The 16048-nt window shown below is 44.1% G+C and overlaps 2 protein-coding genes across 2 annotated transcripts in view; both read right to left on the bottom strand.

Annotated features, from left to right (window-relative positions):
• The window catches only part of CCDC34 (coiled-coil domain containing 34), a 36477-nt gene extending 31879 nt beyond the window's left edge, over positions 1 to 4598 (bottom strand). Inside the window, exon 1 of the mRNA XM_027775366.1 lies at positions 3931 to 4598. Coding sequence (XP_027631167.1) covers positions 3931 to 4274 — 344 coding nt within the window. The 5' untranslated portion in view covers positions 4275 to 4598. The remainder of the gene's footprint in view (positions 1 to 3930) is intronic.
• A 4255-nt stretch (positions 4599 to 8853) lies between these two features.
• The window catches only part of LGR4 (leucine rich repeat containing G protein-coupled receptor 4), a gene marked incomplete at its 5' end in the record, with an annotated part of 35728 nt that continues 28533 nt past the window's right edge, over positions 8854 to 16048 (bottom strand). The window contains 5 exon segments of the mRNA XM_014591298.2: positions 8854 to 11904; positions 12457 to 12537; positions 13280 to 13395; positions 14249 to 14374; positions 14671 to 14742. Of these exon segments, the coding sequence (XP_014446784.1) occupies positions 10628 to 11904; positions 12457 to 12537; positions 13280 to 13395; positions 14249 to 14374; positions 14671 to 14742 (1672 nt within the window).

Below are 16048 nucleotides of genomic sequence, written 5' to 3'. Positions count from 1 at the left end.
GCCCCAGCTCCAAGGTCATCGGCGGCTCCTTGCCCCAGGATAACCTCCACACTGTAGCCCCACGCCCACGGATTGGTCCCTTCCTAACTCCCAGCTGTATCTTTCACCATGGCTGATCCAGGCTGTACATTTCAGCCATGCCGACTCCTGCAGGCTGGTGAGTGTGCCACCGCCTCATGCTGTGTGGTATTTGCCTAAAACTCTTGACATTCCTTTCCTGTACATGCAGACAGCCACATGAGGAGCTTAGATTTGCTAGTAAAGCAGACTGGGGTGAATTCCCGTCTGCTTCTTCCTAACTGTATACATCTTCAACCTCTTTAAGTCTCCATTTTCTCATCTATAAAAAGGAGATGACAGTAGCAGCAACTTCAAAGGTGATACCTCATGAAACAAGACACACCGAAGCTCCGGGCCCTCAGTAAGCACTTGGTGTAACGTTTCTGATTATGGGGCCAACTCCTACCCTTTCTTCAAGATTCAACCCCAGAGTGACCAGCAGTTAGCGTAATGGCTATGTCACTGAACTCCCATGTAGTCGACTGCGGTTCAAGCCCCAGAACCGGTGACTTAAATTCACTCCGGGCACGTGTCATGCGTGCCCAAGATCCCGAGAGGAGAATGGAGGAGAGGGGATTACAGTATGGCCATTCCCCCTGGGGGGTGATTTCTTGCTTTCTGTTTCTCTGTGTCTCTCTCTGTCTTTCTGACGAGCACATCTGCCACATGCCCTATAGCAAAAAAAAAAAAAAAAATCGACCCCAGAATATCTCTATTGCCTCTGAAACTCTGCAAAAATTCTGAATTAACTGCTTTGGGCTTCCTGACACTCATCCATGTGTTGTACGCCAAGAGCTCCTTAAAAAAATTATATATATAAACTTGTTTTTTATTTCAAGAGCCTAGCTTAAAATCTAGTAGGCTCCTATGAAATATTTATTGAAAAAGTAAAATCAATCTGAACAGAGCCCTTTAAAAAGTGACACAGGGACCAGCAGGTGGTGTGCCGGTTAAGGCACCAGCCTATCACACGGTTGACCACAGTGTGAGTCTCAGGCCTGTCAGCTTGATTTCTCACTTTCTCTGTCTCTGATGAGTACATCTGCCCTACAGCAAATAGAAAGTAACGATGATAATAATAAATAAACTTAAATAATTGTTTTAAGGGGCCGGCAGGTGGCATAGTGGTTAAGGTGCTGGACACCCACATGGCCAACCACAGTTTGAGTACCAGACCTGGAGGCTTGAAACTCATGCTAGGCATGTGTGCACACAAGCATGCCCCAAATCTCAAGAAAAGCATGGAAGATAAGGGATTGCGGCGTGTCCACACCCTGTGGGTGGGGGGTGATTTCTCACTTTCTCTCTCTGTTTTTCTGTGTCTTGGCGGGTATACACACCCTATTGCAAAAATCTCTAAGAAATAATCATTCTTTTAAAAAATGACCCTTTAAATATTAACTTTTTGCCTTATCCTTTTAAGTTTATGAATTAATTCTTAATTAAGGCACGCCCCACAGGGTCCACATGCTGCAGGCTTAGATCACGGGCATGCTTGCATGTACAGAAGAGCCAGGGAGGCAAACCCAGGGCCTTTCCATGTGCCACGACCTGGCCCTCTTCCCTTAACATTTTAAGCGAACTGTGGTGCCCACTATGGCTCTACCCACGATCAAGGAAGGTTTGAGCAGCAGCTGTTTATGTCCAAGGCATTTACTAAGGCCTGCTTTCCTAAGGGAGAGTGATACAAACACCAGGATAAAGTCAAACACACAATCAGCAGGCCCCAAACTGGAAAACGCTCCCATTACCTCATCCGAAGCCAACCTTAAGCCTCAGCTCAGTCCAGGCCCAGACCTGACAGTCTGGCCATCCTCTGTGCATGGCTGTTTTTACTGAAAATGCTGCGTTCACATTCGGCACACGCAGATGATGCCTAAGTCTATGGAAGAAGCCTTCCTGGCTGCTTTTGCCACAGTCAGATCCCTGTGGCAGGTGACAGGAGAGAAAAGGCAGGCTATCCCACACAGCTCCACATTTGCTCTCTGCTCCCGGAGAGCATGTTCCCAACCCTGACTCAGGCTGCCTGCTCGCCTCATGCCATCACCAAGCTGCCCAGGTACCAAGTAAAGGTCAGAAGTAGGGAGGAGCAATGAGGACTTTTCCTAAAATGAAGTGCTAGGTTTTCTGGAACAGGTAAAAATAATCCCTGCCTCTCCCTGATCCCTAGGAAGTGGGGAAAAGGCATTTACTCAGCAGACATTTATTGAGCATCTATTAAGCATCTGACCCTTGTCGCACATAAGACCTAGCAACTCCTGTATTCTCTTTCCAGACCCACTCTCCGCTATTCCTTTCCTTCACAGGGAATGAAGCGTGATAGGGAAGGCAGTCAGCCCTACAGAGCTACCGGTTCATCAGGCTTTGGGTAAAGGAGACAACGCTGACTCCTTCCCTAGCAGGCTCCATGTGGTCAGGGCTTGGGCTCCTGGGAGCTAATGCAAGGTCCTAGTGGCAGAGCTATAGTTCCGAGGGCCTGCTATGTCTCAGATGGCTACCCTGTGTCCACACTGCTTAGTCTTGTGAATTATCCTCCAAGGTATTTCCCAAAGCCTTAAAATTTATTTTAAATCCCTTTGACAGAAACTTGGTTCTGAAGAATCTCTACAAAGGTCCAGAAAAAATGGACTTCTGAAACACTCACTCTACTGAACTCTGCTATTGGGTAGCTCAGGGAAGGCCTGCCCCGTGTTGCCACAACAGCCTGGACAAGCGGCTTGCTTGGATACCGTGAGCTCTGTTCCTTTCAGTACTTCCTTTCATTTCTCATCTGTAAACACTCATTCCTGTAACCACGTCTGAGTCACATGCCATGCCATGGGTCCATATGCTATTCACTCACTTGGGGGTATCAATACCTTTTATTGGGAGCTATCCTAAGAGCCACACATAACGCATGGGTCCTCAGCCTGTTTGGCTTAGCTCTCCCACCCTGTGCCTGAGAGAACTTGACAGACACTTGTAAATGCGTCCTGAAGGTGAGAGTGCGTCTACCTGAGGACACACCTCTGTCACTAGGCTGTCTCAGAGATACGGAGACCACAGGGAGAGCCCCCCCTGCTCCTATTTCTAAATACCCAGTAATGGGCCTCTAGTATCAGAAGGCCCCGATGTGCGAACCTCAGTACTAGGCTCCACTGCGGACAACCAGGTGTATGGCTGGGAGTCACGCTTTTTACTTGCATTCTAAGTCATGGTTTTGTAGAATGAGTGGATTGATCCAGACTTTAGTTCCGTGAAAGTAGAGATCATGTCTAGAGATCTGGACTAACAATGTGGCACAAAATACCTGAGTAACTACAGAAATAAACATACTAAGATTGTTTCACTCATCTCACTGGCCCAACATTCTCTGATACAATTTCCACCGGAAATGGGTGCTCAGATCAGAGCCACCTGTCTCTGCAGGCTGAGGTTGACACTGCTCATCTCTGTGCCACGCCTCTTCGTGATAGGAAAAGTGACCGCTTATTATAACTTACTATTCTTAGTAAAGGGAGTTTGGTTTTGCTTGTTTTTGCTTTCCAAAATAACCACAGGTACTACTACGGTGTAGTACACCACATCTGGGTTTACGGTTTGGGACAGGAGTTCTAGAGTCCGCAATCCGGCTTCTGAGGACTCAAAAAACCCACTGGTAGCAACGTTTTGTGTGTTCCAGACTTATGTGCGTTATTGGGGGAAGTGAGATTGTGGAAATCACCCTTTCTCCGGAAAAAAAAAGGACTAAGAACCCTACAGACTCAGCGGCCACTGTCAGCGTTTGCCCAGGACTCCATGCACGGAGGGGCAGCTCCTCGGACGCGGAGCCGGGCAGCGCCGCGGAGGGGCCGAGGGCCTCGAGGAGGGCGGCGGCGGCCCGGGCTTTACCTGGCGCACCCCCGCGACTCCATTCCTTTCCGGCTCGCCCCTTGGGCCCCCGCGGCTCGGGCATCTTCGTCCACATCCGCCTCATCCTCCCCGTCGCCGTCCTCGTCCAACGGGAAGCTCTGGGTGCCGAGGGGGGACAAGAGCGACAGGGTGGATTCGCTGCAGCTGAGCGACGGCGACGGCGACCACAGAGACCTCGCCGCCACCTCGGGCGCCTGGCTCGGGGCGCCGGTCATGACAGCAGAGAAGGAGCCCGAAGAGGGCCGAGACCCGGACCTGGAGTCGGCGCCGCACCAGGCATTGGGAGGGGAATAAGCCACCTCTCGCAGCCCCGGCACCCACATCGGGCCCGCCAAGTTCAAACGGGCCGAGTCGCGGCTGGGACGGGCTTTCCCAGCAGGCCCCGCGCGCGGCTGCTGCGCCAATCGGGGCTGAGACACGCCCGCGTTGCCCTGGCGACGCGTGGAGTCCGCCGGGGCTTTGTGCGGGCCTGCGCGGGGCGGCTCCCTCCGCGCCCGCCTCGCCGGGATACCGGGCCGGGAAAGTGCGCGCTGTTCCGCACTGCGCGTGCGCGCGCGTGACTCCGCCTCGCCGGAGCTCGGAGCGCACTGGTCACTGCGTGAAGCCGGGAAAGGGGCGGAAGCCAGAACCTTCCGTATAGGACAAGGTCAGGATTATAAGCATCGGTCGTGATTGCTCACAGAACAAGTTCGTATCTTATGGGAGCACGGGAGGAGGCGAACTTCATTTGATCAAGTTTACAGATCATCCGAGAATGCACTTTGGAGTCAGTATTTCGGCACCACGTTTGCTGGCATCCTAAAGGAACCCGTCTACGCAAGTGAATTTTTGGCTTCTTTCCTTAAAGCTTCCAGTATGTGTGCTAGGTGGGGTCTGTGCTCAGCACTGGGGAGAGAGGTTTACGATATAACTCGTGCCGACAAAACTGTGTACACGTGTAAATAAATACGACTCTTGTCCAATTCATGATTATCTAACTGATGGCAGTATCCCAGTGAAAACTGACAATAGTTCAAACACACACACGTTTTGTTTCTGATCAAAGAGTGATATGAAATCTTGGATGAAGTTTAGCTCTACTAATTTTGACACAGGAGAATTAGATATGGATGACATCACAATAACCATTCAGAAGGCAGAAGTTATAATAAAACATGATGGTTCAAACTATTTAAATGAAATATACTATTAAAAAGTTCAGTAAAAACAAAGCAAACATGGAAGAAACTTGGAGCAATTTATCTACGTAACAAAATTGATCAAAGAATAAAACTGAGAGTTTTCCTTCTCTACCTCAATTATTCAATATTGACATGTCTTTTATCAGAGCATCTCTAGAACCAATAACAATATCAAAAGGTCCTGGGCTGCTTTAGGGCCTCATAAGGAGGTAAGTTGTGAAGTTACTTCCCTGTAGACATAACCTGACATAATCGAGTGGAATGGACAGACAGAAGCTTTAGTATGAAAGGGACTGGGATTTGAATCAATGATTTTCCTTATTCCAGTTTCCTTAAACAAGCCATATGACTATCCAATCTTGATTTACTCCTGTGGATAACAGAGAAATTGTCTACCTCTGAGTCATATTTATCCTCAAAACTTCTTGCTAGCACTTAGCAAATACAAGGGTAAATCATGTCACTTTAACTCCAGAATTTTTCCACTTGACGCTATTGAGGTGAGAATCTAGAATGTGGTGCCCTTTGCTGCCTCCTTCAGATGTTTTACTAAACAAAGCGTCCCCTTCAATGGTGCTTCGGGGTCATCCAACTATAGCATTCTGCTCTGGCTCTACTGGAGCCAGGCAGGAGTAAGGCAGAGGTCCATGGTACTGGTGCTGATGTCTAAACATAATTGAATCTGGTGATCTCCCTTCCATGCCTTTTCATTACTAGGGCTGAGAAACCATAAGGTAGGTAGAATTCTATCTACATGTACAAATAAGCACAAAAGAGACTCTCCCTTAAAGTTTTAGGGTACTCAGGCCAGCCATGTAGTCCACTGCTTAAGGGACCCAGATCCCACATGGCTGACATTTCAAGTCCCAGCCCCTGGTAGCTTGATCACACTGGGCACTGTGCGTGCATGCCCCAAATCCCAACAGGATAGAGGAATGGCAGCATGACCAAGCCCCATTGAGGGGTGCTTTTTCCCTCTGTCTCTGGCAAGCCTATCTGCCCACTGACAATTTAAAAAAAAAAGAAAAGTTTAAGGAAAAAGAGTTAAGGTAATGACTTAGTAACTTTGTAGCTACTACTTATTGATTTTAACTTTCATGGTATATCTGAGATAATTTTGTCAGAGGGCATGCGAACTAGCCAGAGAGACAGGCAGAGAGGGAGAGAATGGCGCATGATCACATTAAATTCTTTTCCCTCCAGAAAGACAGAAAGCGAGAAATCACCCCCCGGGGGGATGGCCACACCGCAATCCTTTCTCCTCCATTCTCTCGGGATCCTGGGCACGCACGCACACGCACCCGGCGTGACTTTCAAGCCACCCGATCCAGGACGCGAACCGTGGTCGACTACATGGGAGTCTAGTGACATACCATTACGCTAACTGCTGGTCCCTAGGGCCAGGATTTGAACCTCATAGTCAACCATGTGAGATCCAGCTTCTTTAACCATTAGGCCACAGGGCCAGTTCGAGATCGTTATTTTTGCCAACTCTAATATTATATAACAGAAGAGTGACTTCTGCTCAAAAATCCACCTCTGTCGTAACAGATATGCCATTACTAATTAGCTCTGAGACAATATATTAGCAGCTTTTAAAAATGTATCCCTGGACACATAGAATGAAGTATTTACAAATGAAACCATAGGAGGTCTGAAATCTGCTTTAAAATAGCCCAAGGGGCAGAAAGATGGGAGGGGGTTAATGAATGGGATGATGGTAATTGTTACAAAAGTAATGGGTGTAGAGGTTAGGGAGGAAGAGTAATTATACTATTCATTTTGTTAGGGAAACTTCAACATATATGAAGTTAAAAACAAATGCACACAAAAAATAGTAATATGTCCAGAATTAAGAGGAATTTGGAACCAGCAGTTAGCGTAATGGCTATGTCGCTGGACTCCCACGTAGTCGACCGCCGTTCACGTCCTGGACCCGGTAGCTTAAAACTCACTTCGGGCGCGTGTGCGTGCGTGTTCAAGATGATCCTGAAAGGAGAACGAAGGAGAAGGGATTATGGCGAGGCCATCCCCCCCTGGGGGGTGATTTCTCGCTTTCTGTCTCTGTCTGTCTGGCAAGCACACGTGCTCTATAGCAAAAATCTCTCAAAAAAGAAAAGAATTCAGTTCTGTTTTGGGGTTGATTTTCCTATGAGTCACGGATTTGTTTAAATTTCATTGTAAAATGAGGGCTCAACGATTTTTTGTTTTTTTTTTTTTTTTTTAGTTTATTTTTGCTCTAGGGTGCATATGCTCACCAGAAAGACAGAATTCACCCCTCCCCGGGGGATGGGGTGGTGGTGGCCACGCCGCAATCCCTTCTCCTACATTCTCCTCTCGGGATCTTGGGCACACACACACACATGTGTCTGGTATGAGTTTGAGCCACCGGGTCCAGGCCTCAAACCCTAGTCGACTACATGGGAGTCCAGCAACATAGCTATTATACCAACTGCTGGTCCCGGGCTTTACAATTTGAAGTACTGAAAATTTCTGAGCATCTAGGTAATTCACTGCAATTAGTATCATGTAGGTTTTTAAATCATTTGCTCTTAAGTAAAGATCTAATTGGTGATATTCTCTTAAATTTCCCAATTTGTTTTCCAGGAGTGAGGGTCAAACTCAAAAGGGATAGAACTTTACTTCTATACTTCAGCATAGTTTTATTAAATGTTTATAAATAAGTATCAAAATAGTGTTTTTAATGGTTACTACCAACCTTTCTCCTAATACTCTTCACTTAAAAAATACTTACCTTGGGCCCGAAGGTGGCATGATGGTTGGGATATTGGACTGCCAGGCTGACAGTGGTTTGAGCCCAGGAGCAGGCAGCTTGAGAGTCACACCGGGTACATGTGTGTGCATGACCAGAATCCCAAGGGGAGAATGGAGAAGGGATTGGAGCATGGCCATCTCTTCCAGGGGTGATTTCTCACTTTCTCTCTCTGTGTCTCTCCAGCAAGCATATACACCCTAAGGCAAAACAAAACAAAACAAAACAAAAGTACTTTGCTTACTTTAGCATTACGTATATTAATAAATATACCTAGTTATAAATTAAGGCAAAATAGATTGCTTTCTAGAAACTTTAATAATTCAAAGCACCGAGTACAATCTTGTATTTCATACGATATGTATAGCACAGTTTACCATATATTTCTTATATCTGCTATCCTAATATTTTAATGAATAAAATGAAAAGTTTGCAATAAAATGAAATTTAGGAAAAAGCCTTTTAATTAGGATCTTCTGACCAAGTTATGATTTAATATTTATCGGATGTGTAAATATACAAACATGATAGCGATTTTTAAAACTTGCAAATAGTTGGCCTTATAAAATTACAACACACTGTAAATAAATCCCTCCCACATTTTATACAAACTACATGATTTTGAGAAGGGATTGGAGCATGGCCATCTCTTCCAGGGGTGATTTCTCACTTTCTCTCTCTGTGTCTCTCCAGCAAGCATATACACCCTAAGGCAAAACAAAACAAAACAAAACAAAAGTACTTTGCTTACTTTAGCATTACGTATATTAATAAATATACCTAGTTATAAATTAAGGCAAAATAGATTGCTTTCTAGAAACTTTAATAATTCAAAGCACCGAGTACAATCTTGTATTTCATACGATATGTATAGCACAGTTTACCATATATTTCTTATATCTGCTATCCTAATATTTTAATGAATAAAATGAAAAGTTTGCAATAAAATGAAATTTAGGAAAAAGCCTTTTAATTAGGATCTTCTGACCAAGTTATGATTTAATATTTATCGGATGTGTAAATATACAAACATGATAGCGATTTTTAAAACTTGCAAATAGTTGGCCTTATAAAATTACAACACACTGTAAATAAATCCCTCCCACATTTTATACAAACTACATGATTTTGATATACAAAGATTCTGTTTTTATTACACTGACAATGTACAACCAAGACTATTTACAATGCAAAAAAGTATATAAACCACAATTTAACATTCTGCTACTGGCAGCTACTATAGTTTAGGAGGTAGCTTTAATTAAACAATGAACAGAAGCCACATTTCCCAACTTGTGTTCTAGAAATAATTTACATAAGATAAAAATTAATTATATGCACAGTATGTACAGTTTAATTATTAAACTGCAATCTAGCTTAAATTTTTTTTTTAGTCTATCCAGAATAACTAAAATGGCAGTGGGTTTGCTTTGATTTAGTGACTTGTTCAAAAAACGTATCGAACAATTATAACCTGAAAACTCCACATAGTAACTTGTCAAAAGCCTATCGATGAGAATTAAGTAAATTTTTTAATTTTTAAGGACATAAGAACTAAGCATTATTCCTTTTCGTTTTCTTCCTTAACGACATACCTATTTGATATTATCTTGTTTAACAGTTCAGCTATTGAATGGGCTCCTGTAAACCACAGTACAGAGACTGTATAGAAACATCCATGGAATAGCCTTACGTCCAGGAAATTCAGCTTATTTAAATAACAACTGTTAAACATGTTGTGTTCTAATTACTCCAGTTTCTTCCAATCAAATGCAATTTTTTTAAACTAGTTTACCTTTTGGCAGAATCGGAATTGTAAATACGTGACATGCCGACAAAATTGGAAAATATCAGCAGAGCCTAGGATCTTGGGAAGTGTTTATTGATGAGAGCGGTACATGGAGCCACCGAATCTCTCAAATACTGTCAACCCCCCCCTACTAGTGAGTAGTTAGCCAGATCTACTAAGCCCGTACAGATGGCCTCTCGCTCGCACACCACTAGGGAGTGTCTGCAGACACAGAGGAAGAGATGGCTGTGCTCACACCAATGCGTGTGTGATACCTGAAGGCCAAGTCTGATGTCCGGAAAAAAAATCGAACAGCTGTTAATACTGTTTTAAAAACATCTTCAGGTTTATCCATTACTTAAACAAAACGGATGCTTCTCTTATATCAAAGATGGAAACAGAAAACAGTAAGGTAATGCCTATGTACACTCTCACAGTTCTAGCTGGGAGACAATCCCTTTTTTGGCCCTGCAGTAAGTTGTCCTGAGATTAATGATTAAAGATTAGGTAAAATTAGCAAGACTTTTTCCCCAGTTACATAAAGTCACATTTCAAAAAAAATTTTAAAACAATATTAACAGCTGTTCTGTATCTTGTGCTTAATTTAGAAATTGGTATAAATTTACTTCATAGGAATCAGAAAAACTTAACATTCCTTTGCTATGCTAATACCTAAAATCTTCTCCAAGTTATAAATTTGCTTCAAAAAGACCACACATTGCTCAGACATTGTATTTTTCACCGATTTATAATTTAGGCGCCTGTCCTTTTTAAAAAATGACTGGTTTGCAAAATAAACTGCCACCTTTTCCTTCTTCCGCATGACACCAGGCAGTGAGAAAAGAAGTGTGTCCCAGGAAAAACTCAGATTAGGTTCACTCCATACACACCGTGATTTTGGTTGATGGGGGAAACAGGTACGGACACAGTAGTTCAGTCTCTAACTCTCGGGAGATTGTATGCATATCGCACCAACGGGAATCCTCGGCTCTGGTAGAAGCAAGCTCGTCCACAGGCCTGCACCTGGTCAGAACTGTCCGAGACAAAGGAGTCTTCTTCATCCGCATAGTCAGAGTGGGCTGACTGCGTGCCGCAGTCCGACCAGTAGCCCTCTGGTCTTTGGCAAGAAGCCACTGCCAACGCAGGACAGCTGTGTGATTTTATCAAGTGTTTGCACGAGACTGGCTTCGTCAAAAGAAATGACTGGCAGCAGTCACACACAGCCAGGTTACCCTGCAAGTGGGAGTACGTGCCACAGTCATAGTAGAACTCCTGGTCCCCACAGCCGCCTTGGCTACCGATGGAGACCGACACGGATCCGCTTTTCTTGGTAACACGCCGCTTCAGTAACTTCCAGTCTTCTTTAAACTTTGGGTTGAAGAAAACATACAGGACTGGATTCAGGCAGGCGGGCAAAGGGAAAAATATCAGCGTTACAGACTTCATTATCTCAGGGCTGATAGAGATAGCCGTGATCAATGGTGCAAATGAGAAGAAGGCGACGGGGCAGAAGAAGATGCAGTTGGTGAAGATCAGCCACGCCACGTGCTTGATCATGCAGGCTTGCGAGTTTTCTGAGAGGTCCTCTTTCTCCAGGTTGCAGTAGAGTTTAGTGTAGATAATGGCCATTAATAAAAACGCTAGGGAGTTTAACAGCACTAAAGTCACAGTGAATCCTAAGGATGGGGTTTCTCCCGTGGGAAACGGCAGGCACAGCGGTGATGCAGAGTACTCTCCTCTGTGGAAAAGGGGGAAACAGCCCGCTACCGCAGCACCCAGGAACGCGAAGACGGCAGCAGCCCGGAACTGTCTGAGATGATTGCTTTTCCCATTTTTCATCATAGCTTTTGCAGATAAGCTTCTTTCGACAGCGGCTAACATTAACAAAAAGATGGAGCTTTCTGAGGAGAACACGGCAAGAAACCCAGCTACCTTGCAGCCACTGCCGGTCTCCCACCAAATGCCAAATTCGGCGAATCTGCCCCAGGACACAGCATCAAGAAAAGTTAAGATGCCAGTGTAGATGCCCATGAATAAGTTAGACACAGAAATCAAGCCTGTGAACAATTTGGAGGGGGGTAGTGATGTGCAAGATGCAAACGTCGTTGAAATGACAAGCAGGTTGCAAAACAACGCGACCAAGAAAATGAACCACACAGTAAGACGGATCATCCAGCTTCCCAGCAAGTATTCACAGGGCTTAAAAGCACCTACAGTGAAAAAGAGAGCAAGAGAGACATCAAAGACTATTTAGAAAACACCATGCTTCAGATAGGATATGGCTTAATGGAGAAATGATAGTTAAACCAGAATAATCAAACCTGCTACCTACTTGAATTGAACCAAAGCAAAAAGGTGACCATTTCTAAGATATTTTAGTCACAGGCTAGGCTATTTTTAAAATAAACTGACTTTGGGCCAGCAGGTGCCGGGGTGGTTAAGGCACTGGACTCCTACATGGTGGACCACAGCTCGAGTCACAGACCTGGAGGCTTGCTTTCTCTCTCTCTCTCCATAGTATCCACAGCCCTGACCTGGGGAAGCTTGTTAACATGCAGACCCTGGTGGTGAGAGGGTCTGAGCCTGAGAGCGTACAAGACATGCCTAAGCTGCTGGCACACAGACCACCCGAGTCAGATGCCTTCTGACATCCGCCTAGTACCACCTGAATTGTAGAAATCACAGTTATCCCTCAGAAATTTCAGACATATTTGCCTAATGTTTGTTTTGAGCAAGAGAGTACAGCAAGAGTGTGAGCATACCTGTTGAGGGTGTGCAATGGATAATTATTTGACTATGTTCATTTTCAGCACTGCTTGTTACATTTGCCACATCAGAGGTACCTGAATGTATAACAACAGTTTAATTAAAACTACTGCAATTCAAAAGACACGCATTTCCTGTGGCTGGCAGGTGGCATGGTGGTTAAGGCACTGAACTCCCACATGGCCAACGGCAGTTCCAGTCCCAGACCTGGTGGCTTACTTTCTCACTTTCCCTTTCTCTCTCTCTCTCTCGCTGGTTAAATTCAAAATATTAATAATTATAACAACAAATAAAATTAAATAAATAACTCTTAAAGTAGGGGGCCCATATTTCTCTACAATTTTCCATAAATTCAGCTTGCACAAGGTTGTCAACATGAGAGGCCGGTGACCCAGGAAGTGCCATTTTTCTTACTCCATACGAATCCTTCACTAACTGATTACAAAAACAGAAAGACTGGGAACCAGCAGTTAGCGTAATGGCTATGTTGCTGGACTCCCACGTAGTCGACCGCGGTTCGTGTCCTGGACCCGGTGGCTTAAAACTCACGCTGGGCGCGTGTGCATGCGTGCCCAAGATCCCGAGAGGAGAATGGAGGAGAAGGGATTGCGGCATGACCATCCTCCCTGGGGGGTGATTTCTCGCTTTCTGTCTCTATGCCTGTCTCTGTCTGTTTGGCGAGCGCACGCGCCCTACTGTGAAAATCTCTCCCCCCCCAAAAAAAAAAAAAAAAACCAACAAAAAAAAAAAAAAAAAAAAACCAGAAAGACTGACTGATGCCTTCAGGAGTGTTCTGTTTCACTTGGTCTGTGCACTTGCCTTTCTCCTTTGTTGCACTGTGGTCTTGGAGGCTGTTATCGTCGGTGTTTAAATTTGCGTAAGAGTCGCACCCCCAAAATGCACAGCACTGATAAGCATATGGTACCGATAAAGACCTAGAGAAGAAAAAATTGTGAAATCTACACAGAATAGCAGCTTCACTGATAAGATTTTGTTTTGTAAAAAGCATTTCAATCTTTGAAAAAACGCCAGTCTAAGAGTCAGAAAGATCTGACTCCCATGTGCCTTAGGCTGGCCACTCATCCTTTCCCCAGCTCAGTTTCCTCATCTGTGAAAAAGAGTTCTGGTGTCTGATGAAACCGGGAGCTTCTCCCCTTTCGTAGCTCCTACAAGTGTGTGTAAATGGAACCATTAACACGTGACATGATAGTAATCTGCTGTGTAAGGTAAAGTCTCATGACTCCTTTTATAAATGTATCACCCATGCCCAATTTATCCCATGAAACTGGTAGTCTCATTTAAAATGAATACCTTCGGTCATTTTATGACCACACCATTAAGTTGAATTTACATTGCTCATATAAAGTAATGAAAATATTTACTCTCTTCTCCCACAATAATATTCTTAAACATACTTTCTACTATATTTAACAAGGTCCTCTATAAAGACTACATAGCGTTACGGCATTATATCAGAATCGTGTTAGGTTCAGACTTGATGTGGGTTCCGCCATCTTGTTGCCAATGCCAAGTCCACTGCGTAAAATCTAGTCTGCTGAGTAGCGGTGCTCTCTCTTCGAGAGCATCAGAGCTCCAGTTCACGTACTCAAAACTATGGAATAATGCCCATGTGCTATTTTTACCAGATTTGCAGGCATCCAGGTAGAAAATACTCTTACATTACAGCTTACTTAAAAAATCTGAGAACCCAGCAAAAAAAAAAAAAAAAAGACATGCTGTAATTTGGGAGCCTTCTATAACTTCAATGAAAAATAAGCAAAAACACACCTGAGATTAACAAAATCTTTTGCTGCTAAGGCTTCTTTCAGCTTGAAGTTGCCCATAAGTTTCAGTTGGTTTAACCCATTCAGGCCTTCCGTAGGAAATGAAGTTAGTTCATTGAAACTTACATCTCTGCAATGTGAGTGAGACTTCACGTTAACTTCTGAGACACACATCACAGGCAAACATCTGTGCACGCTTTAACATCATAATTATTAGAGGCCTAACACCAAGTGGCAGTGTGGTAACGTAACGGACCTAGCATGTATCCTGCCATCTGAGTAGCTGTCACCTTATCACCGAGTTTAGCATTTATTCATGAGAATAAGTTATCAGAAAACAATTTTGATTTGACGATGCTAAAACACAAGTTTTTCTAACACTGTTGACTGCTTTCATGATATTTTCGCATGAAGTCATCTACTTACAGGTTAGTTATTGGCCCAAGCCTGGCAAAAGCTCTGCTGTGAATTTCATGGATCAGGTTTCTACTCAGATCTCTGCAATTAGAAGAGTAACATGTTCGTCTTTGCAAATGAACCCTCAAAATGCCAGTCAGCTACTTAGGCTACTCTCTGGGATCTGAGGCAGTACACAATATCCCCAGCGAAATAACAAAAATTTTCAGTCTTGTCCAAAACTTGGACAAGTCTAGTTTATGTCAAATGCCTCTCCTTCACAACAATCTATTTCTTGGAACCTGTCCCCTGTAGCAGTAATTCTAGCTGACATCTGTTTCAAACAGTTGTGAATTTTCTCCACTCTGTCCCTCTGGTACCAGCTCAAAAATATAAACCATATGAAATAACCTTTGGTACCAATAACTAAGTGAGAAAAATTGCCCAACTCTGGACAACACTGAAAATAAAAACAAGCTTTAGATTATTTGCCTTCTCAAAGGTTACTGATAGGACCATCAATCAATATGCAAACAAGAGCATTCCTGAAGGGCTTCAGATAGCATTCTGTTCCTGCAGCAGGAAGTAAAAAATCAGGATCAACAGATCTCAGTACAGCAGGGGGAAAAAAAAAAAGGAGAGAGAGCGAGCTCCATATTCAGGAATGCACCCTGAGGAATTCTGACCTTACATAATTAATAGGGCAAAGAAACACTGTACACCCACACCTCAGCTGGGCCTCTATGGAAAGACTGAAGAAATTCATTCCATGACACACCTCCTGGATAACGGGAAACTTACACACTTGGTTCCAAATCATGAAAAGACGGGTTGTCACTGTTGGTGCTTAGCAGACCTCTAGAAATGAAGGTAGCCCTTTTCCCCAGGCCCACAGAAAACCTATCAGCACAAGAAGATCCAGCAACCCAGCCTCCAAAACATGTCCTAGTAGAACATGTTTTCTTTTTCTTTTTTTTTTTTTTAAGAGACTTTTGCTACAGGGTGTGTGCACTTGCCAGAGACAAAGATAGGTGGAAAGGGAGAAATCATCCCCTGGGGGAATGGCCACACCACAATCCCTTCTTTTCCATCCTCCTCTTGGAATTTTGGGCACACAAATACATGCACCTGGCCTGAGTTTCAAGCAGGTCCAGGACTTGAACCGCAAGTGACTATGTGAAAATCCAGTGATATAATCATTATGTCATCAGCTTATCCCCATATGTTTTATTTCTTAAAGGGATCTCATGGAAACCAGATTTGATATATGCAAATTCACTGTCAAGTTTTTAAGCATTTTAGTTTTTCTTTCTTTTTATTTTGGCGGGGGGGTGGGGGTGGGGGGAGAAGTTTATGCTATAGGGCGCGTGCACCAGAAAGACAGAAAGTGAGAAATCACCCCCCAGAG

The sequence above is a fragment of the Tupaia chinensis genome, unplaced genomic scaffold, assembly GCF_000334495.1.
Source record: "Tupaia chinensis unplaced genomic scaffold, TupChi_1.0 Scaffold000555_1, whole genome shotgun sequence".
In the NCBI taxonomy this organism is placed as follows: domain Eukaryota; kingdom Metazoa; phylum Chordata; class Mammalia; order Scandentia; family Tupaiidae; genus Tupaia; species Tupaia belangeri.
This window is presented reverse-complemented; position numbering and strand designations above follow the sequence as displayed.